This window comes from Heterocephalus glaber, unplaced genomic scaffold, assembly GCF_053883595.1.
Source record: "Heterocephalus glaber isolate CG9 unplaced genomic scaffold, H.glaber_assembly_v1.0 deba00001504, whole genome shotgun sequence".
NCBI classification, from domain to species: Eukaryota; Metazoa; Chordata; class Mammalia; order Rodentia; family Bathyergidae; genus Heterocephalus; species Heterocephalus glaber.
The window spans coordinates 67,981,663-68,007,810 of NW_028258324.1; the positions used below are offsets into that span (position 1 = coordinate 67,981,663).

The window sequence follows — 26,148 nt, forward strand, 5'->3', positions numbered from 1 at the left end:
TTGGAGCAGGCTTCCTAGCAGAAAAGGTTTTGCCAAGTAGATGTGACTGAGATAGTGGCAGGGAGGCTCTGGAGGCAGAGAGCCCTTCCCATGCATCTGTAGATGTCTTCTAAGACAGAACTCTCCCCTCAGCCCAGCCCACACCCCAAACAGTTGGTCTAGTGAGAACAGGAAGTCTTTTCTTTAGCTATGCCTTTGTCTATGCAGAGCGCTGATGCCTGGTGGTTTATTTACACATTATGATGAGTATCAGTGAAAGCTGAGATTTAAAAAATTGTCTCCTCCTGACATGGCCCCTCTCCAGCAATCTTCTTAGTGTGCAAGACATGAAGCTAGTGGCAGCATCTTCCGGCTCCTGGAGACATTCCAGCTCCAGGATCTGTGGCTTCACTGATGGAAATTTCCAGACAGATGCACAAACCTTTCTTCTTTTCAATAAATGACAACAACAATAATGGATGCCGCTTAATGATGCTTACTCACGCCAGTTACTCTCATATATTTATCTCAGTTGTGTTCACAATAGCCTGAGGAAGTGAATATTAATGTGCCGATTTTGTGACAATGGAAACCAACTTAGAGATGCTATGTAAACTGTGTAAGTCACATAGCTTGGAATTCAAGGAGTCTGATTTGAGCCTTCTACCTGGCTCCAGAGATGAGACTTCCAATCTACATGCTATACTGCCCCTTGGGAAGAGGGCAAATTGGGCACCCATACTCTCGGGAGGAGATGTCCAAAAGAGCATTTCATGAGGTATTTGGCATAGGAGAATTTTGCTTCTTGTCTGAACTGCAGCATGCCAGAGTGGGTAGATTAATACGGGACTGATCAAATCCATCATTTTCAGGATGTGTACAGTGAAGTCTAGAGAATAGAGAGAATTGTCTGAGGCTGGAGGTCAGTTTGAGGCAGAGCCAGGACCAGAGGCCAGACTTGGGCTCTGACCAGAATATTCTGTGTTCTGCAGCAGTACACACACATACAACCAGCAGACATTTAAATTATCAGCACCCTGGGAGCATCGAGGCCACCCCCAGTCCTCCTGTGTACAATGGGGAATGGGTTATTCACCTGAGCTGTTTGAGATGAATGACAAAGTAATCCAAGAAACAGGGAATGAGGGAGATACATGATAGTTTTATTCAGAGAGGAGAAAGACAAAATGGTCAGGGCTGGGATCTGGTAGAAAGAATGGAGAGAAGCCAACCTCCCCAACAGACACACAGCCTTGAGTGGACATGGCTCCGAACATACCCACATTAGTCCCCTTTGTGTGAGGCTCAAAGATTTCCTCAAGGAAAGACTGACTCAAAGCTATGCAGGGGGCTGACAGTGGGAGGCCCAGCCCTGGTCCTTGTCTAACACTGTGGTCTTAGGTGGACCACATCACACCTCCAGGCTCAAGCACCTTGTTTATGGACACAGCACCCTGCAAGGTCACAGCAGGGAGAACAATGCTCTTCTCCAGCACTCCTGTACTTACTGCTCAGGGAGGGCAACCTGGGTCCAGAGGTCCTAGGGAGAAGGGGAGTGAAGAGCTCACAATGAGGAGAAAAAGTCATTTCCAGAGCAAGGGAGCCTCAGGGGACATCTGCCAGGAAAAGGCTACAACAAGGAGATGAAGTGTTGCTGTTTAAAGCAACCTTTCCAATTATGAGGTACAAATGTCCACTGCAGAAAGTTTGAAAATGTAATGAGCATGCGTGCACATATACCCAGGTACACGCGTCCATGCATGCACACACACATATACACACAAAGAAGAGCCATTCATAATTGCAGTTTTCATATCTTTTCCTTTCTGTTATGGAATGAATTGTGTCCCCAACCCCATCCCTCTGCCCACCAAATGTAAACACATAAGCCCTAATCCCCAATGTAACTATATTTAGAGATAGAAAAGTAATTAAAGTTAAATGAGCTCATGGGGTGGAGCCCTAATCTAATAAGGGTGGTGCCCCTACAAGAAGAGGAAAAGACATCAGAGTCTCTGCGTGCACAGAAGAAAGGTCATGTAAGGACATGACCAAAAGGCAGCCCCCCATAAGCCAAGAACCAGCCTTCACCAAAATCCAACCTATTGGCACCTTGATCTTGGATCCTGGCCCCCAGAGCTATGAGAAAGTAAATTTCTCTTGTTTAAGCTGCCCAGTTTCTGGTATTGTATTGTGGCTACCCAAGCTAATACATCCTCTGTGTATGTTTTGTGTGAGTATGTGTGTATGAGTGTGTGCAGATGTACTGTATCTTAAATATAGTCTAAACTTAGTGTTTTTATTAAGCTTATAGAACAAACCAGGCTAATGACCCCCACAAAAGAGGGGGTCTAAATGCCTAAAAATTTCAAAGTTACACTAAGACATGTAAATGTGTGTATATACAGACGTGTATGTAAACATGCTTATTATGTGTGTAGAAACATGAATACTTGTGTGCATAAATATTGTGTGTGTGTGTGCACATTTATGTGTGTGTCCATGTATCTATTTCCTAGCTCTACTTGCTCAAAGAGCTAAGAATCAGAGACACCCCAGAAAGAATGAGTGGTCATATCTTGGGTTCTAGTAGCATTTCTCACTTAGAGAAATCAGAATCTTTGGTTGATCACAGAGCAAGCCTAGGACAATATAGGGAAATAAAATGTCCCTGAATTTCTCAGTGATCCTACAAAAAGATCTAGCCTCTTCAAATTCTTCAAATACCATGAGAATTAAACCTATATCTCTGTCACTGCCCTTGATATAATTTGTACCCTCTCTCCTCCAACTTCAGTCCTCTTGTACAATGATCAGATGAGGCCCTGGGCAGCATAAGGGCAGGGGTCATGTCTGTCTCTGTTTTAGTGTTGCTGGCTGCTGAAATCCCAGCACCTCTCAAAGTCTGGCATGGAGAAAGTATGCAATAAGAACTTCCAGAACAAATGAATGCCTGGTTGATCTCCAAAGTCCTTCTCATCTCCGATTTCTAATACTATTTGAATCACCTCAAAGAAGGCGACATAATTACAGATCCTATAGATACTGAAAAGACAATGAGGGAGTATGAAGAAAAACTTATACCAATAAATTAAATAACTTAAAAGAAGTGGCAAAATATCTTGAAAGACACAAACTAACAAAGCTCAATCAAGAGAAACAGATGACATGAATACCCCTATATCTATTAAAGGAATTGGATTTTTAGCTGAAAATCTTCCCACAAAGAAACTTCTAGGCCCAGCTGGCTTTAACAGTGAATTGTATCAAACATTTAAGAAATAAATAATATCAATTCTACCCCTCCAGATGGTTCATGAGAATAATTCTCAATTTACTCATGAAGTACCCTGACACCAAATATCACAGACGTTGCCAGACAGGAAAAACTACAAAAACCTACATTCCTCATAAGCATGGATGCAAAACTTGTTAGCAAATCACCTTTAAGTATAGACATCTTGAGGTTGGTTGAGAGTCTGATACATAAGCACTGGTTAAATGTGATAGCTGAAGTGAAATGGAGCATGACATCAGATAAGAGGTCATTTCAAGGCAGCTGGTTTCTAAAGTATGAGGTTTGATTATACTCTTTGAGGGTTCATTGGTGCCTTCACAGAAAGAATCTCATGCCAAAAACTGCTGCTCCTTTGTCCAATCTTCAAGATCAAGAGCATACCCTACTGTACCTTGTATTTTTACAGCCTCTGTGTATGTGCAGGGGTTGGGTCTTTTATCCTTAACTGAATTCCTTGAAGGGAGGCAATTGCATTCTCCTACTGTTCTTCTCACTGAGCAGGAATTTTGTGGGAGCTTATTTGCTTGCCTGAATGGAATCTGGGCCAGCTGGCTATACACCAGATGGGTGGACCACAAGGGAAACTAAGACTGAGAACAGCTCTGACGTGTTAAAAAAACACTTAAAACCTGGACTTTGGAATAAGAAGGCAAGCTAAATCCAATATCAAGTCACGGTCCTTTTCTGTTTTTTGAAAACATCAGTGACTTAGAATGTGCCTGCTGGTCAAAATCAAGAAGCCGCAGAACTCATGATATCCATCATGCTTCAATTTCAGGTTCCAAATCACAATGCCAAAATCCTCCATTAACAAGATTCCATCAAAACCACCCAACTCCCCCGAGCTGTTTTTAGAACTGTCATTGGTGGAATTCCATCCAACCTCACTGCCCTGCTAATACCTATTTATATGGACCTTGAGAAAAAAAAAGTTCAGAGCTTAAAGAAAGCTTCAAGGATTTCAGGGGTTAGTGGCACCCAGACTCAGATCCTAATCCCACCTCCATCTCTTACTTTCTGAGCTCTTCAGAGTAATTCACTTAAATTCTCTGGGCTGCTGTGTGCTCACGTGACATGGTGGTTGGTGACCAAGCCTCACATGAAAATTAAAAGCAATAAGAAAGGGAGGCCCTTAGGCAGCTTGAGTATTTAATAAACAGCTATCATTTCAGGATGGGCTCCCTTGAATAATCTGGGAATGCACTTGTTGAATCTGTCAGCACCCACTGTCGCTAAGCAGAAGAGTTAGGTTTTGCCTCCCCCCGCCCCCCAGCACAAGAGCTAAGGAAGCCATTCTGTCTTCATGTCCCATCATCTCTTCTTTGAGGCCCACTGAGCAAAACACATGCTTAGGTGAGTGTCACAGAAATCTTCTTACACTCGTGGTCAAAGTTGGATTTGCTTAAAAAGATCCACATTTAGCTCTCTCGTTTTCCTGTTGAGTCTCATAACAACATCTGGTACAGGTGCACGAACAGGTCTACTGAGCTGAAACTTCACGGTACGATGCTGTTCTCTATAAAAAGCCACCTTCTCAGTCAGAAAAGCATCTTTTTTTGTTTTCCACAGCTCCGTGACAGTCCAGATGCACAAAAGGCTGTCCCTTGCCATGTGAGTGGATGGAGAGAGCTGAACCAACACAGGCCTTGCTCAACAGAAAGCGGGTGGCAAGAGGTCCTGACTGGCTGGGAAGAGAATGAGCAACTCTAAGGCAGGATTCTGCCAACTCCAGAGCTGTTCTCTCTGCAAGTTCTGGGTGCCAGGGGCTCTCTGTGCAATGACGAGCTCTAGTTTGTCATTCTCACAAACAGACCCAAAACAGTTAGGATAAATGACCAAGACACAAGATAGACCGGATGGGCCACCGGCTTCCTAGAATGGAAGCTAAGACAGGGTGAGGACAGAAAGGTGTGCATCACAGTTCAGTACCGGAGGAACCACAGCATGGAGCCCCCCATGATGAGATTATTAAGGCAGCAGCCCAGACACTTGGTGCTGCCCAAGGGAGGAGAGGAAGGAGGGTCATGTGCCTGAGGAGGAGCCTGGGGGTAAATAGTGTACCCTCTGAGGAGCTGGCACAGGGCAGCACAGGGATCTAGAAGTGTGAGAAAGGACGCTGTGCTTCAGTGGAGAACGCTGCATTCTCTACGACACCCCCTTCCTTCCTCTCTAGCTGACTCTGGTTCTATTAGAGCTAATTCAGACCTATGTAAAGTGTAGGCAACTGATAGCTGCTCACTCAATGTTGCCCACAGGAGTTCTGGTTGACTTCCCTCCTACCTCATGAAAAAAGTTTAATTCTTTTCCTCCAAATCTGCTCAGTTTTAACAAATTTCTCAACCACTTGTAACATCTGCCTGGTTCCCTCGCATGAGTCCAATAAAAGCTTTGTCACAAGATTGTTTTCAATTCGTATGAGAGCCATGATCTTACTTTTTTCTGAACATTATCTTTCAGCGGAAGTCTTGCCTGCCTACTGCTGGCCCCAGGCTGGTTCACCAGTCCTGCTGGGGGAGACAGGAGGCCCATCTCTCCGGCACTGAGAAGGTACAGTCATTCGCAAACCAGGCAGACACAGACCTTCAGGCTCCTGCAGTGACTTTCACCACAACTTGCATACCAGCCTCTTCACTCAGGATATCATTTGATCCTACAAAGACCATTCACGGTTCCTTCCTCCTGTGCCTGCTTTACCAATAAGAGAACTGAGGCCCAGAACAGTAGAACAACCGGCTCAAGCCACTCATGTAGGAAGTGCTGGAGGAGGAAGTTGAGCAGTCTAATTATCTGACTCCCATGTTCTTCATTTCTAGGCAACCATGCCTTGCCTTTAAACAAAGTTCCAGAATCTTTTCAGGATTTGGCTTTAGTTCTTCACAGTAAGTATGATCAAAACACCATAAAGGGGCACCCAAGGAGGGTGAGTAGCTTCCCCAGGCTAAGCAAATGTTCAGGGCTACTTCATGCTCCCCCTCTTCATGGCTGCACCTACTGAACTCCAGGTCACACCACCCAGGCATCGGGAGGAAAATAATCTCTCTCTAAATTCATACTCTGCAGCCTCAAAGTATCCCTGCATGGCCTGGACACCCACCTCCATTCCTGGAGGGTACTCGATCCCCCATTCTTCCTCAGTGATAATTTCAAACCCTTGCTTGAACCTTCTCTACTAGAGAGTCTTTCTCCTTCGCCCTCCTCCCAATGCAGCCTTGTCTCTGATGTTATATCTTCAATTCCCTTCACTGTGCCTTTTCCATCCTACTTCCCACTGACTCCCTTCTGCTGGGGTCAATCTTCCCCTGGGCTTTGTTCAACGACCATCATGGCTCAGGAACTACTTATTATCTCTGCTTTTGACTGTACTATGTTCACTTTTCCCCTTTATTAGCAAGTTTCTCCCCCACAGCCTTTAAAAAAAAAGTACTGCAATAAAATGCACATAACAAAACTTATTTTATCCATCTTTAAATATCCAGCTCAGTACCATTAAGTATATTCACCCTGTTGTACAATCAGCACAATAGAACTTTATTATCTTTACAAACTGAAACATAGTACCCATTAGTCGACTCCTAGTCCTTCCTCCTTGTAGACCTTGGCACCCATCATTCTGCTTTCTGTCTCTAAGGATGATTAATTACTCCAAGTATCTCAGAGAAGTGGAATCATGCTGCATTTGCCTTTTTGTGACAATCTCCTCCACTGGCATCTTTTTCAATTTTGTTTTAGTATGGTAAAATACTTATAACATAAAATTGCCCATCTTAACCATTTTAAGTGTGTAGTTCAGTGGCATAAAGTACATTAATACCGTTTGCCAGTGATCACCAATCATCCACCTCCAGAATTCTTTTCAGTCTTGCAAAAATGAAACTCTTTACCCATTAAACAATCGCACTCATTCCTTCTAGTTCCAGACAGAAATGGTCATATAATGTGTTGCTAGATTCACTAAAATCACTCAATAGAGGAAAAGTCTTTACAAAAAATAACGCTGAGAAAACTGTACTTTTTGGCACCAGGATTGTGATTACCCCAAGTAACTCACATAAAAACAGTTATACACTACTCTTCTCTTTGTAACTGGATGATTTCATTTAATATTATGTTCTCAGAATTCATCCTTGTTGTAACCTATGTCCGACCTTCCTTTTTAAGGTTGAGTAACATTTTGTGCAATGTATATACCAAATCTTACTTATCCATTCATCTGTCAAGAGACACTTGACTTGGGGTCCACATTTTAGGTATTGTGAATAATTCTATTCTGAGCATGGGTATACATGTTCAAGGCCCTGCTTTTAGTTCTTTTAAGTATATGCCAAGAAGTGAAATTGCTGGAACACATGATACTTCTATTTTAAATTTTTAGATACTGTTTTTCACAATAGCTAACCATTTTACAGTGCACAGGGGTTTCAGTTTCTCCTCATAGAAGTCATCCTGATGTATACAGTTTTGATTTGTAGTTCCCAAGAGATTGTGGTGTTCGCCTCCTTTCATCTGCTTGCTGGCTATTTGTACATCTTCTTTGGAAAAATATCCATTCAAATGTTTTACTTAGTTTCAAATTGGATTTTTTTCTTGTTTTAAGAGTTTTATACGTATCCTGTTTATTAATCTTTATCGGATATATCATTTACAAATGTTTTCTCCCATTCTGTGGGTTCTTTGTACTCTTTTGTAAAGTATATATCAATACACATTTTTAAAAATATTTCATTCAGTCCAATTTGTATGTTTTCTTCCTTTGTCTCCTGTACCTTTAGTGTCATAACCATAAAATCATTGCCAAACTTTATGTCATGAAGTTTTTGTCCTATGTTATCATCTGAGAGTTTTACATAGTTTTAGGTTTGACATGTAGGTCATGGATTGATTTTGAGTTAATTTGTGTATATATTGGTAGATAAGAGCCCAAGTTCATCCTTTTGCATCTGGACAGCCAGTTTTCCCAGCCTTATTTCTTGAAAAGACTTTTCTTCCATTGAGTAATTTTAATGAATCTGGAAACACATCATATGCCCATTTCTGTAAGGGTTTGTTCCACCTATTCTATTTCATTGGTCAATATGTCTTTCTTTAAATTAGTACCACACTGTTTTAATTACAGAAGCACTGGATTAAGTTTTGAAATCAGAAGCGTTGGTTCTCCAGCTTTATACTTCTCTTCCAGCATTGTTTTAGCTATTTGGGATCCCTGTGATTTCATATGCATTTTAGGGTTTTCCTATTTCTGAAAAAAAGTCCCTGGGCTCTTCATAGGAGATGCGTGTTTGGGGTAGTACTGAAATCTTGAAAACACAAGCTGAGTGCTTTTATTTAAAATGCTTGAGACCAGAAATGTTTCAATTTCAGATTTTATTTTTTTTATTTTGGAACATTTGCATAGCCCTAAAGAGATGTTTTGGGTATGAAACCGAAGTCTAAACACACAATTCATCTCAGTTTCATATACATATTATAAACACAGTGTGAAGGTAAATCTGTACAATATTTTAGTGCACCTGAGTTCAGGTTTCGGCACGTGAGTCCAGGTGTGGAATTTCTCACTTGTGGCATCACATTAGTGACCAAAAAGTTAGACTTTGGAGCATTTTTTATTTTTAATTTTTGGATGAGGAGTGCATAAACTGCATTAAATCTTCTAACTTATGCAAACTTAATATTGTATTAAATATTATATTGAGTTGCGCGGAACACACGCCGAATCAGCCCGCTGCAGACACACAGGTCTGCCCATGCACTGCCTAGGTCCTGAGTTGCACAGAACATGCTGAATCAGCCCACTGCAGACAGGCAGGTCTGTGCACACCCTAAGGAGGTCCTGAGTCATGCCGAAGACACCAAATCACCCCGCTGCAGACAGGCAGGTCTGCCTATGCCCTATCTAGGTCCTGAGCCTAACAGAACATGCCAAATCAGCCTGCTGCAGACAGGCAGCCACCTGATTCCACACTACAAAGACGCAGAGGACACCAGACCACCAGACCAAAGTACTGAGTCCCACTGTTCCCGGCCCAGAGGTAGGGGCTTCTGAGCCATCGTCCCACTGCTCCTGGTCCAGAGGAAGGGGCTTCCCAGTCACCATCCTTCCCGCTGGTCCCAGCCCAGAGGAAAGGGCTTTTGGGTCACCTTCTGTCCCGCTGCTCCTGGCCCAGAGGAAGGGGCTTCCAGGCCACCATCCCTCCCACCACTCCCGGCCCAGAGGGAGGGGCTTCTGAGCCACCATCCCACTGCTCTTGGTCCAGAGGAAGGGGTTTCCCAGCCACCATCCCTCCAGTTACTCCCAGCCCACAGGAAAGGGCTTTTGGGTCACCATCCCTACCGCTGCTCCTGGCCCCTGTCCCACCTCACCCAGCTCAGAGGAGGTAATCCGTGCAGGCACTAACAGCCCCCGCCCCAGTCGAAATGAGAAAACACATAAATAAGTCTCAAAACCAGACTTCCAGATCACCTGCAGCAACCCCAAAGGGAAATGAGATGGAACCCTCTGATACTCAACCACCTGGACCCACTGAACTGGCAACAAAAGGGGATCTGGAAAAAAGGAAATCAGAAATAATTTCTCAGATAACAGGAGAAATTGTGCCCCTAGTGCAAGACATGATTAATAAATCTAGAGAGGAGCTCAGGAACATGATGGAATCCCAACATAGGAAACAAATGGAATCCATAAAACAGAGGCAAATAGATTTCCAAGACATGAAAAACTCCATTGAAAGTCTATACAGCAGAATGAGCCAATGTGAGGACAGAATTTCAGATATAGAAGATAAGATTGCAATTAGTGACCAGGAAAAGAGAAATTGCTTCCAAATTATAAGGGAACATGAGAAATCAATCCAGCAGCTGATAGATGATGCAAAAAAGAATAACATAAGACTGATTGGTCTCAATGAAAAAACAGGAGAGAGTGGAGATGACATAAAAAATTTCTTCACAGAAATAATGGCAGAAAACTTCCCAAGCAGGGGAAAAGTGCTTAACATACAGATAAGTGAGGCATATAGGACTCCAAATAGCCTTGATCAAAAAAAATCTACACATAGGCATATAATTGTTAAGATTCCAGAAACACAGCAGAAGAACAAAGTTCTCCAAGCAGTCAGAGAAAAGAAACAAATCACATACAAAGGAAAGCCCATCAGAATCACAGAAGACTGCTCAACACAAACCATCAAGGCAAGAAGAGCTTGGAGTGACATATTCCAAGCCCTAAAAGAAAACAGCCTCCAACCCAGATTGATGTACCCTGCAAAACTATCTTTCAAAATGGATGGAGAAATAAGATACTTTCATGACAAAGAGCACCTGAGGAACTTCGTGAATACCAAACCAACACTCCAAAGAATTTTACACAATGTCCTAGGAACAGACATTTAGGATCACAACCCCAGGAAGCAAAGCAGAATGAACCCATCTGGCATGACAAGAAATTAAATGTAAAGGGGGAGAACCCAACAAAAAGAAAAAGTCATAGCAATGACAAGTCAATACATTTCAGTTATAACCATCAACGTTAATGGTCTCAATTCACCAATCAAAAGAAATAGACTGGCAGAATGGGTCAAGAAGCAAAATCCAACAATATGCTGCATACAAGAAACACACTTAACTCAAAAGGAAACTCATAGACTGAAAGTTAAAGGGTGGAAAACAATACTGCATGCGACAGGAACCTGAAAAAAAGCAGGAGTAGCTATCCTCTTTGCAGATCAAGTAGATTTCAAACCAACACTGATTAAGAGAGACGAAGAAGGACACTACATCCTTGTAAAGGGAAGAATCCAAGAGGAAGAGATGACAATCATAAATATCTATGCACCAAACACTAGTGCACCCAACTATATAAAACAAATACTAATGGACATGAAAAGTCATATATGCACTAATACAATTGTAGTGGGGGACCTCAGCACCCCACTGTCACAAATACATAGATCAACTAGACAAAAAATAAGCAATGAAATACTAGAACTCAATCGAACTCTTGAACAAATGAACTTAACAGATGTTATCAGAGTGTTCCACCCCACAAAATCAGAATACATATTCTTCTCAGCTGCACATAGGTCATTCTCAAAAATAGACCACATACTCAGACATAGAACATGTTTAAGTAAGTGCAAAGGAATTGAAGTTATCCCCTTTATATTATCAGACCATAGTGCAATGAAATTGGAGATCCATAGAAAAGAAACTCGAAATATTTCATAAACATGTGGAAATTGAACAGCACACTTCTGAATAACCAATGGGTCACAGAGGAAATTAAAGAAGAAATCGGACAGTTCCTTCATTTAAATGACAATGACAATACAACATATCAGAATCTATGGGACACAATGAAAGCAGTCTTATGAGGGAAATTCATACCAATGAATACACATATTAGGAAAACAGAATGAGCCCAATTAAACAACTTGATGCTGAACCTCAAGCTTCTAGAAAAAGAAGAGCAGGACAACCCCAAAGCTCATACAAGGGAGGAAATTATAAAGACCAGAGGAGAAATCAATGCAATGGAGACTAAGAGAATGATACAAAAAATCAATGAAGCCAAGAGTTGGTTCTTGGAAAGAATTAACAAAATTGACAAACCCTTAGCCAACCTTGTCAGAAAAAGGAAAGAAAAGGCCCAAATCCATGCAATTAGGAATGAAAAGGGTGAAATCACAACAGACCCAGCAGAAATCCAGAGGATCATCAATACCTACTTCCAGAGCCTATACGCCAATAAGATGGGACAACACAGAAGAAATGGACAGATTCCTAGACACACATGAATTACCAAAGTTGAATGAAGAAGACCTAAAAATTCTGAACAACCCAATATCAACCAATGAAATTGAAAATGTAATTAAAAACTTATCAACTAAGAAAAGCCCGGGCCCTGATGGCTTCACTGCTGAATTCTACAAGACATTTAGAGAGGAACTGCTGCCACTACTGTTTAAACTCTTCAATGAAATTGAAAGGGAAGCAATACTCCCAAATTCATTCCTGGAAGCAAGCATCACCTTGATCCCCAAAGCAGAGAAAGACCCAACTGAAAAGGAGAACTATAGGCCAATCTCACTAATGAACATAGATGCAAAAATCCTTAATAAGATAAGGCAAACAGAATGCAGAAGATCATCAAGAAGATCATACACCCTGATCAACTGGGATTCATCCCAGGGATGCAGGGATGGTTCAATATACAAAAATCAATCAATGTAATACACTACATCAATAGAGCCAAGGACAAAAACCATATGATTATCTCCATAGATGCAGAAAAAGCATTTGACAAAATCCAACATGGATTTATGATAAAAACCCTACAAAAAATTGGAATAGATGGTCTCTACCTCAAACTGATAGAAGCCATCTATGAAAAACCAACAGCCAATATCGTACTCAATGGTCACAAACTGAAATCCTTCACACTCAAATCAGGAACAAGACAAGGATGTCCACTATCACCACTTTTGTTCAATATAGTTCTGGAAACATTAGCCACGGCAATTAGACAAGAGAAAGAAATAAAAGGAATAAAGATAGGAAATGAAGAAGTCAAATTGTCATTATTTGCAGATGACATGATACTCTATATAGAAGACCCCAAGAAGTCCACCAAAAGTCTTCTAGACTTAATAACCACATTCAGTCAAGTAGCTGGTTACAAGGTCCACACACAAAAATCAACAGCTTTCCTCTACACGAATGACAGATGCACTGAGAGAGAAATGGGGCAAATAATTCCTTTCACAATAGCATCCAAAAAACTGAAATACCAAGAAATCAAAATAACAAAAGAAATCAAAGACCTCTTCTCTGAAAACTATGGCACTCTGAAAAGAGAGATTGAAGATGATATCAGAAAATGGACAGACAACCCCTGCTCCTGGGGAGGAAGGATTAATATAGTGAAAATGGCCATACTTCCAAAACTGCTATATAGATTTAATGCGATTCCAATTGAGATCCCAGCAGCATACTTCATAGACCTCGAGAAAACAATCCAAAAATTCATTTGGAGCAAGAAGAGACCCAGAATAGCAAAAGCAATTCTAGGTAATAGAGACATGGCAGGGGGTATCACAATCCCCAACCTGCAACTATACTACAAAGCTACTGTGATCAAAACAGTATGGTACTGGCAAAGAAACAGACCTGAGGACCAGTGGAACAGATTAAAAGATGCAGAAACAATGCCAGACACACTCAGCCATCTCATCTTCAACAAAGGAGCCAAACACCCTCACTGGAGGAAAGATAGCCTCTTTAATAAATGGTGCTGGAAAAATTGGCCTTCAACTTGCCAAAGATTAAAACTAGGCCTACATCTCTCACCATGCACTAAACTAAAATCAAAATGGATTAAAGATCTAAATATTCAAATAGAAACTCTGAACCAGTTGGAACAGAGGTTAGGTAGAACCCTTGAAGACATCGGTGTAGGAAAAGATTTTATGAACAAAACCTCAGTTGCCCGTGAACTAGCACAAACAATCAACAAGTGGGATCTCTTCTTATTAAAAAGCTTCTGCACAGCAAGAGAAACCACCAGCAGTGTGAAGAAACAACCCACAATGTGGGAAAAAATCTTCACCTGCTCTTCCTCAGACAAAGGCCTACTATCTCGAATCTATAAAGAACTTAAAAAGATCAGACCTCCCAAATTTAAAGACCCAATCCAAAAATGGGCATCTGAAATGAACAGACATTTCTCACACAAAGAAGTAGAAATAGCAAATAAATACATGAAAACATGTTCAACATCACTGGTCATTCGAGAGATGCAAATGAAAACAATGCTGAGATTCCACTCCAGAAAGAATAGCTGCTCTCATGAAATCAACCAATAACAAATGCTGGCGGGGCTGTGGGGAAAGAGGAACCCTGCTCCACTGCTGGTGGGAGTGTAGACTGGTGCAAGCACTGTGGAAATCAGTATGGAGATACCTCAAAGAACTAGGACTAGAAGTCCCATTTGACCCCGCTATTCCACTGCTGGGGATCTTCCCCAAAGAATTAAAAGAATCATACCACAGTGATATATGTGTGCCCATGTTCATAGCAGCGCAGTTTGTAATAGCTAAAACTTGGAAACAGCCCAAATGCCCATCAACTGGAGACTGGATAAAGATAATGTGGTTTTTTAATAAAATGGAGTACTACTCAGCCATAAAAAATGAGAAATGAGAGACATTTATAGTTAAGTGGATGCACATTGAGGCCATACTCTTAAGTGAAATAAATAGGACACACATGTGTAAATACTGAATAGTTTCTCTGGTGTGAGAAACTGAAAGTGTAAATAAAGACTAAATGTATAATAGGTAATGTGAAATAGGAAGAAAAGGGGCAAAGGGGAAGGAAGTGGGAGGGCTGGGGAAAGGCTAGAAGGGAATGGGATTAATATGAGAAAATGGAAAACTAGGAACAAAATCTTTGTAAATAGGGAAGACTGGAGGAGTTGAAGGGAGGGCTGGGCAAAGGTGAAAAATAAGAATCAAGAGAGACTATGTAAAGGTGCAAATTTCCAATGATGAATGTCATTATATTGTATACCTAAAATGTACCAATGATTAGAATGAATAATTGATAATATAAAATAGGAAGAAAAGGTCCAAAGTGGTAGGGGTAGTGGGAGGGGCAGGGGAAAGGAAAGAAGGGAAAGGATAAATGATGAGAAATGGAAAAAATGGAAATAAAGTCTTTGTAAATAGGGAAGGGTGGAGGGCATGAAGGGAGGGCTAGGAATGGGGAAAAAATAAGAACCAAGATGCATTATGTAAAGGTACAATTCCCAGTGAGAAATGTAACTGTGTTGTATACCTACAATGTACCAATAAAAGAATTTAATACAAAGAAAATTATATTATTTATATTACATTGTCATATATAATTGATATTGGCTATTGTACATTTATCTCTTCTTAATTTCTGATAGAAATGTTTATAGGTTTCATTGTACAAATCTTTGGTTAAATTTAATTTCTATTTAGTTCTTTTGAGGCTACTGTAAATGAATTTTTTTCTTCATTTCATGTTGGGATTATTCATTGCTAGTATAAATACTGTAAAAATGCCTAACTGCTTCCTTTGTGTGAACTTGAGATCCTGAGTTCTTTATTAGTTCTAACAAGATTTTTTTTTAGACTCCTTAGAGTTTTCTCCATAGATCATTTCATTTATGAACAGAGGTAATCTAACTTCTTCCTTTTATTTTTTTCTCATTGAATTTGCTCTTGTCGGGACTTCCAGTGATGAATTCATTGGAGATGGCAGAGATAGGCATCCTTGCCTTCTTCCTAACTTTAGAGGAAAGATTTCAGCCTCTCATCCCTGAGTATGATGTTTGTCATTGTTTCTTCATATTCAGCTTTTTATGTCAAAGGATTTCCTTCTATTTCTAGTTATTGAATATTTTTATCATGAAAAGGTGTTAAATGTTATCAGATGCTTTTCTGGCATCAGCTGAAATGATCATATTGTTTTTCCCTTTGTTCTGTGTTTGCAGCACCATTGTATCCTCCACTTCCAGCTCAGTGTCTACATATATAAGCAGAACTGGCAACATTTAGTAGCACGTGTACCAGGTACTGTTCTAAGTACTTTGCCCAGATCCTTCTCGTTTACAGCTCACAAAAAGTTTATGAGGAAAATTATTCACTATCCTTTATTGATAAGTAAACTGCAGCATACCTAAGTTGGGCATGAACATTTAACTATAAGAGACAGAGCTTGTTTCTACCCCAGGAAGGCTAACTGAAGAGGCTATGTACTGACTGCTGCACTGTACTCAACACTGTGTGTGTCTGCAGAGCCAATGAATGAATGTATGAATGAATGAGTGGTAAGTGACCCCCTCCCCAGACATTTAGGTGCATCTCACACAGAAATAGAAGCCAGCCATGTGTGCTCCCTAAGGTACTCTTCAGCTCTAGGATCTCTGTGACTGGGGCATGAGAAGGGAAAGAAGCAATGCTGGTCCTAACTCCTGTCTGAGTTTCCAGGCTGAGCAGTCATAAAGGTCCAACCTCATCTCCCCCTGCACTATGAATCCTAGCCAGGGTTGTGTGAATGCCTCTGTGTCCTGCCAACCCACTTTCTGGAATGCCTCCCTGGTACAATTTCTCATATCCTGCTCACCTCTCAAATCCAGCTCAAATGTTGTTTTCTCCAGAGCCTCTTGCTAATCAAACCACTTCTTTTAAACCTCCCTCTTTGTAGTATTGAAAAAAGTAAAATTAAACCCCCAAATCTGAGGTAGAACAGCACACGGGCCCTGGAAGCACCTGGAGGTTACTGAAAGTCACTAACTTACAAGAACCAAAAGGCTTTGGGAGGAAGAACAACAAACAAGATGGTGCCCCTTGCACATAAGTTAAGTTCCTCATTCCCTGTGCCATCATAAAAATGATGTTCAGGGCTGTGGGTTTCCAATGAAAAGTATATTATACAGGAAGTGGCTCAGCTTAGCTGGTGAGTTCTTGGAAGCAAGGAAGGGAAGAGAAAGAAAGAAGTAGATTCCTGCCCGCGGTGAAGCAGAAATGCACATTCTGCCAGGAAAGTGTTGATAGGGCATTTCTGATCAGTTCCGGGATTCAGTCCCTAACTGGGAGTCATGGGGGAGGTATACAGAGAGTAAACATTTACATAAAAACACCTAAGACTCATAGTTTGCTCAGGAAAAGGCAAATATCCGTGGTTGTGAGCAAGATGAACAGGTTTACAGCCCTAACATGCAATATTTTTTGAGGTGGAATCTTTCTATGCTGCCAGGCTGGCCTCGAACACTTGGGATCAAGTGATCCTTCTGCTTCAACCACCCATGTAGCTAGGACTACAGGTGGGTCCCATTGAGCCTGGCTAAGATGCAATTTTTGATATGTGTATAATCCAGTTTTTGTACTCATTAAATCTATTAACAGAACTTTGGAGAAATAATATTGCTCCAAATTTCTGTTAGTATTGAGAAATCAGCATATGCTACCTGAAAATTAATTATCCAGGGGAATCCATCCAGGAATACATGAATTCTAGTGCATGTTACACATGATGAAATGGTAATGATGTCTTAGTACTTGTATATCATTTTACAGCTCACAGAGCACTTTCACATGCATTTTTTCATTGACTTTTCACAACACCTCTCACTCTTCCCTGGAGCCTTCTGCATTATGGACCCACAAGCAACACTGCAAGTTTCCCCTCAGTTTCAGAAACAGCAGAACTCTGCTTTCCTGGCCCTTAGATAGTGCTGTCATTGCAGACTAATAGCACATGACTACTTTATCTTAATGAGCACATCATAAGGTTGGGGAAAGACTCACTTTCAATTTCTCCAGTGAAAACTATGGATCTCAGGAAGGTCAGGAGACTTAATCTAGCAGCTTTGATCCACTCCTACTAGACACATTCTGCTTTGGAGTCTACACTGTAGTCATCCTCTCACGCTGTGTTATGGCTTAGATTTAAATTCCCCTATGTATGGAAGATGATTAGATCATGGGGCACTAATCAGCGTTTAGTCCTCTGATAAGTTCAGGGCTGACGCGCTGTTAGGACCTGGGGCCTGGTTAGAGGCAGGTAACTGGGAGTGTGGCCTGGAAGAGTGTATCTCCCTCCTCACTTCCTCCATTCTCGCTAGGCTTCCTGGCCATTATGGGTTGAGCACCTTTGTCTCTACCAAGCCCCTCTGCAATCATATTTCTGCCTTGGAGCCTGCCAACCACAGGCTGAAACTGTGAGCCAAAATAAACCTCTCCTTTTTAAGCTGTGGGTGTCAGGTATCGTGTCTCAGCAGCAGGATCATGACTAAGACACCAATCTGCACAGAAGAAACTTTACCTGAGAGTTCATCAGGCGAATGGTAGTTTTCGTGCCCACATCTTGTTGGAAGTTGGCTGTGGGTGCGCCATTAAACCTCAGGACTGCATCGTGATCATCTATAAACCACAAGGAAATAGAAAGAGGTGATGCATGAGTCCTGATGATATACAGACAGAGAGAAGGGCTGGGGAGAGGGGTAGAAAGAAAGGGAGGGAACAAGACAAAAATGCTTCCTGATTTATATCCCATTATGGTACAAGGGGAAAAGTTATATTTCTACGTTGCTCAGGTAGCGCTCAAAGACAGAAATGGCCGTCTGTCTGTCAGCCACTGCATGAGCTAATGGGGTCCAGATTGTGCATTCCTGAAACCCATTCAATGGCACCAGTGGCCAAGGTGCAGTAGAAAAGTGAACAAGGCCAGTGTGCAACTTGAGGAGGAATGGCTACTCCAGTCATCAAAGGAATAAACCAAATATGCTGCAGGTATCACCAGTAGTTATGTTTCTATCCCCATCAGAAAAATCAAGACAATGTCATACGCTCAGTCTACTCTACAAGTGCACAGTGCTTGGCAAATGGAAAGACTCACTATGGCATCCAAGATAACCATAAGCATTCATTTAGGAACCCAAAATACACAGAAGGGTCACAAACCTGGTGTGGTAGAAATGGAGCAAGAGATCATAGTGGTAAACTAAACACCGTGTTTCCTCATTTTTTAAAATAAGCACTTTGTCAGAAAAAAATATAAAGTATTAAATCCAATCACTATCAAACAGACTGTCTCGAAAACATCTAATTACTTCTTGGGCTCAATCTCCTTTTGGCCACTTAAGCAGAGTTTGAAAGATGGAGAAGGTTCTCTACTCACACCGACCAATCTGATGGATGAAGTGATGACCTCTAAGAACCATTCCAATCTGGGACCTTCATAATCCTATGACCGCTCAGCCCAACCTTCCTTGATCAAGCAAGTTGGGGCTCTACCAAAATCTCCACCAGATTTGAAGCTCAGCCCAATAATGTATTGCTCCATCTGCCTCCACATGGGTTTGTTTTGGCTGTTCTTTATCCACACAGATAGGATTGGGGGTGGGGACCAAAAGGCATTTGGTACAACACAAGATGATCTGGAAAGGGAGATTAAGGGATGAAATGCTCCCTCTTTATTCAATTCCAGCATAGGTACTAAACCTCACGCACGAGTCCTGGCACCCCATTCACAGAAACAACATAGCCTTATCCTCAGTCCTAGGATAGGACAAAATGTCACTGAAATGGTTTGAAAGTTACATAAGATGAACATAGTCCACATTTTTTCAGCTTAAGGGGCAGGCACACCGAAGTGCAAATAGGTCAGGAAGTACATCTTTGCACAACCCAGAATTACAACAAGCTTTGTCCTGGGAAATGCAGATTTATAGAAACTGCACTTAGCCAACTTTCTCATTTCATGATTGAAAAAAATTATTGTTGCAAATCTCTGTAGAAAGGAGATGAAAGCTCCAATGAAGCAACTAACAGTTTCATTAAAGGACTATTTACAAAGATTGAGTAGAGTTTAAGGAAATCAAGGCAGGGAAGGTTAAGACCCCAGGTCAGCTGCTGCGGAAAGCCATCACTACCTAGGTGGACTGTGGCACTTGAAGCAGACACTCCCCTACGCTAAGCGGGGGGCCACTGTCAGGAGCTGCAGACTTTAGGAGAGGAACACAGCTACTGCTACTATCCAACAGGCAAGAAAGGGCCTGAAGCAATCAATATCATAACCCCTTTCCCCTCTATCCCTCCAATCTCGTAGGCCTAAAGGGAAAAAGGAGAAAGCAGGCCCCAGGGACCAAGGGGCTGCCTGACAGGAGCTGAGACTCTGTCAAAGGGAAAGTCACAGCCTGAGCTTACACTGCAGGTGACATCCAGGAAACAACTGCCCTGATCTCATCTTCCTTCCCCTCAGCTTTATGCCTGTGCTTTTTCTTCTGGCCAGTTCCAACTGGAAGCCAAAGGGCACAGAATATCCACTGACATGGCCCAGAATGTCAAATTCCAGGCAAGAGAGCTGGATGGGAAAGAGAAGAGAGTAGAGTTGGAGGGGCTGATGAAGAAAACTTAGCATGGGAGATTTAAGATGGGTCTTCGATGCTGATCCACAGAAAGGAGGATCTTTCCATTCACTCAGCAAGTGCTGCTTGAGCAACTATTCTCTGCCAGGTGCAGATCTCAGCACCGGAGACAGTGGTGTGAGCAAGAAAGATGGACAAGGCCTTGCCCTCAGACATCTTACATTCTACTGCACTGAGAAATGGTAACTAAGTATGACCTGCATATGAAATAATCTGATCGGTACTATGACACAAATGAACTGAGCTGTGTGAAAGAAACACTGACATAATCTCCGGTAGACAGCGTGATGATTCATAGAATGTCTCAGAGCTGAGACCCTCAGAGCTGGATGATCAGGCATGGAAAGACCCCAGGGAAGCCCCTTCCAACCAGAGGATGCAACAAGTGTTAAGAGCACAGTGAGGGTAAGGACTTGGCTGGAGAGAAGTGAGTCAAAGGAAGAAAATCAAAGATACAGTTAAAGAGGTTGGCAGGAAACAGATCTTGCAGGGCTACAGAGTAAGAAAGCAGATCTTTCTCGAGTGGAAAGGAGACCAAGAGATGAAGGAAAGGAGGACAAAGGGGAAGGAAAGGAGAAGAAAACAGGAATTGAGATGTGTTATGTACAGGAAGAACTCCACACAAGGAAGGTAAACATTATGTGCTGCAAACATGTACTAATAAAAAATTTTATTAAAAAATCAAAGAAGAAAACTTCTTTCGAAAGCTATATGGAATCGTAAACAAAAGGGATTGGATCCTTGTTTGTCAACCCATCTTTTGCTAGTTAAAGTTGAAGAGCTTTCAAGCTCCAATGGGCCTCCAGGAAGCCACCCAGAGCAATCTGAAACCCAAGGGATGCTAGCAAACAAGTCTGGCAAGTAGGAAGGCTGCGGAGGACAGGAGCTCCCACCTCTCTTTAACTTTACCTTATGCATCACTGTGTGTAGCTGATTAATTACATGCTTAGAAAGTTGAATAGAAACAGCTCATTAGGAAATTCATACATACATACAAATCCACTGCTTCAGGTGTAGCAATTCTAAATAGCTAGAAGTTATGATCCAAGAAATTTTATCACAATTTATCACCTAACATTTTCATATTTTCAAATGAACTTCACAAATCATATAACCTCTCTCTGTCTCTCTGTTTTTTATTTTTTGGTGTGGTATTGGGGATTGAACCCAAGTGCTCCATCACTGAACCAAAGTCTCATCTCTCTTTAATCTTTTCATTTTAAGACAGGGTCTTGCTAAATTGCCTAGGGTGCCCAAAAGCCTGCAATCCTCCTGGCTCTGGGATTAGAGGTGTGCACCACTGCACCCGGCCCTCATTTTTGTCAATAAAGTTTTATTGGAATACAGCCAAGCCCATTCTTTACTACTGTTCTTTATGGTTGCTTTTGTACCACAGCAGCTGAGTTGAGTACTTATGACAGACACTGCGTGGCCCTCAAAACTAAAAATATTTTCCATCTTGCCTTTTACAAGAAAAGTTCTCTGACCTCTGCCATAACCAATCATGTTCTTCAAGCCACTCACTCTGCAGGTGACTTCTCTGTCCTCATTCTGCTCATCTATGTGTCCCAGACCTGCAGACATTGATGCCAATGGCTGCCATCCCCAGCTGCATCTCCCTTTGCCTTCTATCAGAGTGGCGTACACACCTGATTCTCCTCCAGCCCCTCTGCCCTCCTGAATTTTCTACTTGTCCTTGTTCTCAAAGTTTAAATCTGTTTCTAGGTTTTCTAATTGGCTGTCTTCCCTAGACAACAATATCACCTCACCTCAGTGCAAATGACCCCTAAAGTTGACCTTCAGATCTGATTCTTCTTCAGAATCAAACACTCAACCGCACAGACACCTACGGAGGGAAACCCACAAACACTTCAGACTCAGAGCACACAAAATGAAATCTCCCTTCCTCCAGAATCACGCTCCCCAGCGACACAACACAGCCTGGTCCTACGCTAAAAACTATGGCTCCTAACTGTCACTCGAGGTCATTTCTACGTCTTAGTCACTAAGTTCTGACCTTTCTAGCTCAGGATACTGCTCAAATCAGGCCCTTTCTCTCCACCACCGCTCCCAGTGCCACACAGCCTGGCACAGGACTTCTTAGCTGGATGTGGCAATGGTCGCTAATAATGGGGTAATTATACAGGAGCCCCCATGGAGACAGGACTCATAGAGAAATGGAAGAACTCCCCAAAGCACACACTATCCTATTGATTGCTCTCTTGCTCCAAAACCTCTAGGGCTCTCTGTAGCTTAAAGAACAACACCCAACATCTTTATGGTGACTGTTAACATTCTCTAAGAGCTGAACCTTCATTCCCATTCTGGCCCCATTGTTCACCTTTCTTTGCCCTCTGGGCCCCCCTGTCCAGCCAAAGAGGATGCTGGGATGCCCAAACACACTAACCACTTTTCCCTCTGTAGCCCTTGCTTCTTGCCTTTGCCTCAACTCAGAATGCTCCTCTCCTTTGCCCTAGGAAAACAACAAAAGATTAATCCTACCACATTTTGTTATGAAGCTGCAACCATTATGAGGCACAAGAGCTAAGCAGCAGAGCCGGGGATGTAGCTCAGTGGCACCGCAACTGCCTCACAAGTACAAGGTCCTGAGTTCGATCCCAAGTACCAAAAAAAGAGCTAAGCAGGGAGGGCTATGAGTCAAACAACAACTTCCAAACCCTAGTCTGCTCTCCATAGTTGTGTGAACCTCCAAGACTCTAGTTAGCTCATCACAAATGGCAACAGTGATCTGACCCCGCTCGGGAGAACTCAAAGAATAACTGCATTCGATACACAGCAGGTGCACAGTAAGGGTCACTGCTTTTTGCTATAGTGTTTTTTAAAATGTGCTATCATTGGAAATGAAATTCCCAACAAATGTTAAGATACTCTCTATGCATAAGTAAGCTACCAAAAATAATTGAAAATTACCAAGTCCACCACTGGCTGGTTTGTGAAACTGTGGGAGGCACATTATGCATACATTATACACTTTCTCTGGTAAACGGTCTTGCCATGGCTGAAAACATAGTCATAAAATTTATCTTCTTTAAAGAGACAGGATATATCATGTACAGGTGCAAATTCCCTGTGATGGATGTTATCATTATGTATATGTAAAATGTACCAATAAATGTTTTGCTTAAAAAAATAAAAAGAGAAAGAAAAGTCAAAGATCACCATGCATGAGGCTCTAGGTTTGATCTCAAACCTAGAAGGAAAAAAAAGACAAAGATTATTACACAAAAAAGATTCAAATTCAAGCAGTTCTGGATGAGGGGAAGTCACTTGCTTATTAATGTGAACAATTTGCTTAACTGCAACTTATAATAAGAGAAATGCAAATTAAGAATGCATTGAGATGCCAGGGCATGGTGTGAACACCTATAATTCCACCAATCAGGAGGCTGAGGCAGAAGGATTGCCACAAGTTCATCACTAGGCTACACGGTGAGTTCAAAGCCAGCCTAGGCTACATGGTGAAATCAAGGCCACCCTAAATTGTACAGTGAGACCCCTTCTCAAAAAAAAAATGCTTTGGGATACAATTTCAGACATATCAAACTGCCAAAAATCCAAAAGTTTGACAGTTAAATTGCCTGGCTGTCTTGTATACTATTGACAGGAGTTAATCACAGATGCATTTACCACTAGCCCCAGTGGGCTTACTTCTAGGAATCTACCCTGAAGCTAAATAAACACTGGACAACACACTCACAGGTTGGTAGGTGCAGAACTGTTTACAGTGGCAAGAGTTTGGAAATAACCTAAAGATTCACCAATAGAACTGACTTAATAAAGTACCCCTATGTTGAAGTGCATGTAATCATGGAAATGAATACGGAAGAGTTCTATGTCATGATAAGGGGTATTTCCAGTATATATTAAATGGGAAAATGGCACAACCTTATATATAAAATTCAATCTTTTATATAAGAAAGGAAGTAAAATTTAAAATATACACTGGACCCTTGAGTTACAACCGGAACAATTTGGGTTACAACTGGAATTTTAGTTCTAACTTATGACCAAAGTCTTGAGTTACAACCCAAATGCCAGCCACCTGTGCTTCCAGGTGGTCTCAGATACAGATTTAACCCTTAAAGAATTCTGGAAGGAACATGACAGCATCCTTTCCTGTGTGGGGTTAATTGAGAAATCCTGGGCCAGTGTCTCTCTAAGGACACTGAGATTTGCCTGTATACAGGAGAGAGACTTTGAAGGCTCTGCAGAGGAGGCTGAGCCTTCCACTGACCAACTTGAGTTACAACCAGCCCTTGCAAACAAATTGAGTTCGTAAGTCAAGGGTCCACTGTATAAATGATTTTTCCAAAAACTGTGGAAAGAGAGATCAGCAAGGGTTGGGGATTTAGCTCAGTGGTTTTGTTGCCTGCTGCTCAAGCACAAGGACCCGAGTTCAATCCCCGGTACCCAAAAAAAAAACAAAAGAGAGAGAGAGAACAGCAATAATCAGTTATAGAGAGGTAGAGAAAGGAGGAGGGAGAGAAGATATTCCTGAATATACCTTTTTATATAGTCTTGATTTTTGACCCATGTAAATGTTTTAAATGTTCAATAAATAGATTAAATTAAATCAAAAAAGAGGAAGAAACCTTAAAATTGAGAAGAAACCGAAACAAGCTTAATTCTATATCAAATGAGAAACATGCTCAGACAAAGCAAAAACTTATTTCAAGTGCCTTTTGGGAAGATATTTGGGTTGTATCTTCCTAAGTGGGATACAGCCTAACAACAAAAAAATCTACCCCAAGAATCTTCAAAGCTCATTTAGTATTTTGATTGTTGTAATCACGTGGTAATATTGCCACTGTAATTCTGAAGTCTTTTTATATATCTACTAGGGCCAAACAAATCTATTAATCTTTTAAAAATGTTTATCTTTTTTAAGGCTTCTAACCTCGTTCCTGAGGATATTTCCCTATTGGAGGATGGTAGTAATTTCATGAATTATCTGTATAAACCAGCTATGCTGACACATGCCTGTAATCCAAGTACTCTGGGAGGGTGAAGCAAGGAGATTATAAATTCAAGCCCATCCTGGATAATTTAGTGACTTAGTGAGACTTTGTCTCAAAATAAAAAATAAAAAGGGCTATGGATATAGCTCAATGTGAAGGCCCTGAGTTCAATCCCTAGTACCAAAAAAAAAAAAAATAAAAATATATATATATATATATATATATATATATATATATCTGCACAATAAACCTTACTAGCAGTACAATTTGTATAACTAAATAATGTGAAACTACCTACATTTCAATTGTTGGGAACAGGCTCAAAAAATTTCTAGTGTGGTGGGAAGTCTATGGGCCTGGCATCTTGCCTGGAGCTCAAAAGGGCCATTCCCTTTAGTGTGCCAACTTCTTATTTTGTATTGTTGACAAATTCATCAATGAATAAAAAGAAATGAATGAATGTCTTAAAATATTTGCTAGACCAAATGCCCAGAGGGTATGCCCTATAAAATATAGAACACTTGAAGTTTAACCTGTAATTTTTATTATATCTCAAGATCAGAGTCTCTCCACGGTACTTATTTGAAGTTGCACCTGCAGTGTATAGAAAAAGATTATTTTAATGTACATTTATTTAAATCACTCAAACTTTTTAGGGAGTGCATAAAAATAAAGATGTAATAACAGTAGTTCACAAAGGGATGCTTGGTCTGCCTCAGACTTCAGCACACTTTCAGCCAGGCTGACCATAACGACTGGACAGGAAGCAAGCTGAGCTAACAGCTGGAACAGCCAAACATTGTCATGTTGCATCAAAAATGGAAAAGAAAGAAAGAAGCTTAGTTTTATTATAGATGAGCAAATCCAGTCCCATTTCATTTCTAGCAAACAGAGTCCAAAAGAAACTAAAAAGGCAAAAATCAAAGTTGGGGTAGGACTGG

The 26,148-nt window shown here is 41.3% G+C and overlaps 1 protein-coding gene across 4 annotated transcripts in view; it reads right to left on the reverse strand.

Annotated features, from left to right (window-relative positions):
• Positions 1-26,148, reverse strand: part of St6gal1 (ST6 beta-galactoside alpha-2,6-sialyltransferase 1) — a 125,027-nt gene that overhangs the window by 9,146 nt on the left and 89,733 nt on the right. For all 4 annotated transcript variants that reach the window (XM_004834812.4, XM_087186725.1, XM_087186726.1 and 1 more), the window contains one exon: positions 18,125-18,222. In XM_004834812.4, the coding sequence (XP_004834869.1) occupies positions 18,125-18,222 (98 nt within the window). The remainder of the gene's footprint in view (positions 1-18,124; positions 18,223-26,148) is intronic.